The sequence below is a fragment of the Etheostoma spectabile genome, chromosome 13 (genome assembly GCF_008692095.1).
Source record: "Etheostoma spectabile isolate EspeVRDwgs_2016 chromosome 13, UIUC_Espe_1.0, whole genome shotgun sequence".
Lineage (NCBI taxonomy): Eukaryota > Metazoa > Chordata > Actinopteri > Perciformes > Percidae > Etheostoma > Etheostoma spectabile.
Window position 1 is genome coordinate 17,215,017 of NC_045745.1, and position 1,844 is coordinate 17,216,860.

Sequence of the window (1,844 nt, forward strand, 5' to 3'; positions counted from 1 at the left end):
TTCTGCACCAAGGCTGAATTTTGGAAAAGAGACTTCGGATACAGTATTAGGGGACCACTAAGGCCAATATAAAAGCATCCAATATGCACCATGTCATCGGACCTTTAAGGTCAATGTAAATAGTGGCAGTCCATACATTATTAAACATGGATATCAAACAAATTTAGATGTGTGTGTAGAATATTAGGCCTTTCAGAGCAGTGCTTGTAATCAACATTTTATCCCTGACTCTTTTCTTCTCATTATATAATCTCAAAACCATGGTCATTTTACATAGTCCAGTGGTGCCCAAATGTGGTGCAGTAAAAATAACTACTATTTCTTTCCTGTGGATATCAATATTCCCTCTGCACTGAACCAAAACAAGCAAAAAAAGGGGACAGTGACTTTGATAAAGCACACTGGGTCTCTAGGCCAGGACCCAATCCATCTTGAGGACCATACCTTCTCTCCAACAGCTCCTGGGAGACCTGGAGACCCATCTTTTCCTGCAGGACCCTGGTCATGCAAACACAGAAAAAAACATGAGTAGAGGTAAGACAAATAAAACAGCGATTTGCCACAGAACATATGCATATGTAAAAATATATATATAAAAATAAAGGAGCAATTTGATGCTAAGCTGTTTGTTAACCCTTTAGCCATTCAAAGGGACCCACACCAAATCCAATGGTGACAGCCTGTCAGTTTAAAGGAATACTGGGTCATTAGTCAGTTTCCATAAGTGATAAGATCATCCATGCCACACTGAGTCAGCTACAAAATTGTTATTAACTTCAGTACCCCCTTTGGTTTAGACAGTGTTGTGACTTACTAGCCTCACAGTCAATTGAGATCATATATTCATTTTATTTAACAAATAAAACAAGTAACATTTATTTCCTATTCAACTCCTTCTGCTGGAGTGGGTTACTGGCATTCAGCTGTGATGGTGTATGAAGGAGAGGAGTCAGCAACCATGTAGGCAAGGATGATGTTGTCTTTTCTCTTATCACTTAAGAGGAACGTTTAAGTTGTAAAACTTAAATGTATTCCTTTAACTAAGCAGCATCTGACCAAAGTTACAGCAATGTTTATGCACTGACAACATAGTGTACCAGAGGCCTCAGACTTTTTCAGTACTAAATTCCAAGGCACACTGACTTATTGTCTATACTACTAAAAGTCTAAACTTACACTGAACTACTGGCCAGGGACTTTGTGAACTAACAGCTGGATAGTTAAGAAATTGTCTGTGGTAAAACATTAGGGCCAAAATGTCAACAGGCAAGGTATGATAACATTTGATAAGCACATTTATGAGAATTAAGTGTTGTGTGTGCTCTAGAGCCACTGTTAGGACTAGCATTACATTTTTTGTTTCAGTGTGGGTAAGACTCAAACAAAATTGTCATGATGTTTTTAGCTTCATCCAGCACTTAGGTATCAGTTATAAATACATTTTGAGTAATAAATGTGTTTTAGATGTGGTGCAACTCAGTATGCCGTGGTATTTGCATTGACTGAGAACAGCCAAAATACGACAATATACAACATGAAAACATAAAACAGATCTGTGAAAAGGCAGATTTTCTCCTTTACCATGTTGATTAAAGGCAAAATGGCAGCTCAAACTGAGGTTATACAGCACATTTGAGTTAATTTCCTTTCAGTACATTTACCATGGAAAGTGAAACTTCATGCTGAAATGTTTCATTTGGTGATGGCAACATTTAAACTGAAAGTAGATGAACCAAAGCTAGTTGTTCCAAGCGGGTCATAGTGTGTAAGCACACACGCACGCACACACGTGCTCATGCACGCGCGCACACACACACGCACACACACACACACACACACACACA

At 38.6% G+C, this 1,844-nt stretch overlaps 1 protein-coding gene across 5 annotated transcripts in view; it reads right to left on the minus strand.

The window, feature by feature from the left end:
* The window catches only part of LOC116700245 (collagen alpha-1(XV) chain), a 60,007-nt gene that overhangs the window by 22,800 nt on the left and 35,363 nt on the right, over positions 1 to 1,844 (minus strand). For all 5 annotated transcript variants that reach the window (XM_032533279.1, XM_032533277.1, XM_032533276.1 and 2 more), the window contains one exon: positions 445 to 498. In XM_032533279.1, the coding sequence (XP_032389170.1) occupies positions 445 to 498 (54 nt within the window). The remainder of the gene's footprint in view (positions 1 to 444; positions 499 to 1,844) is intronic.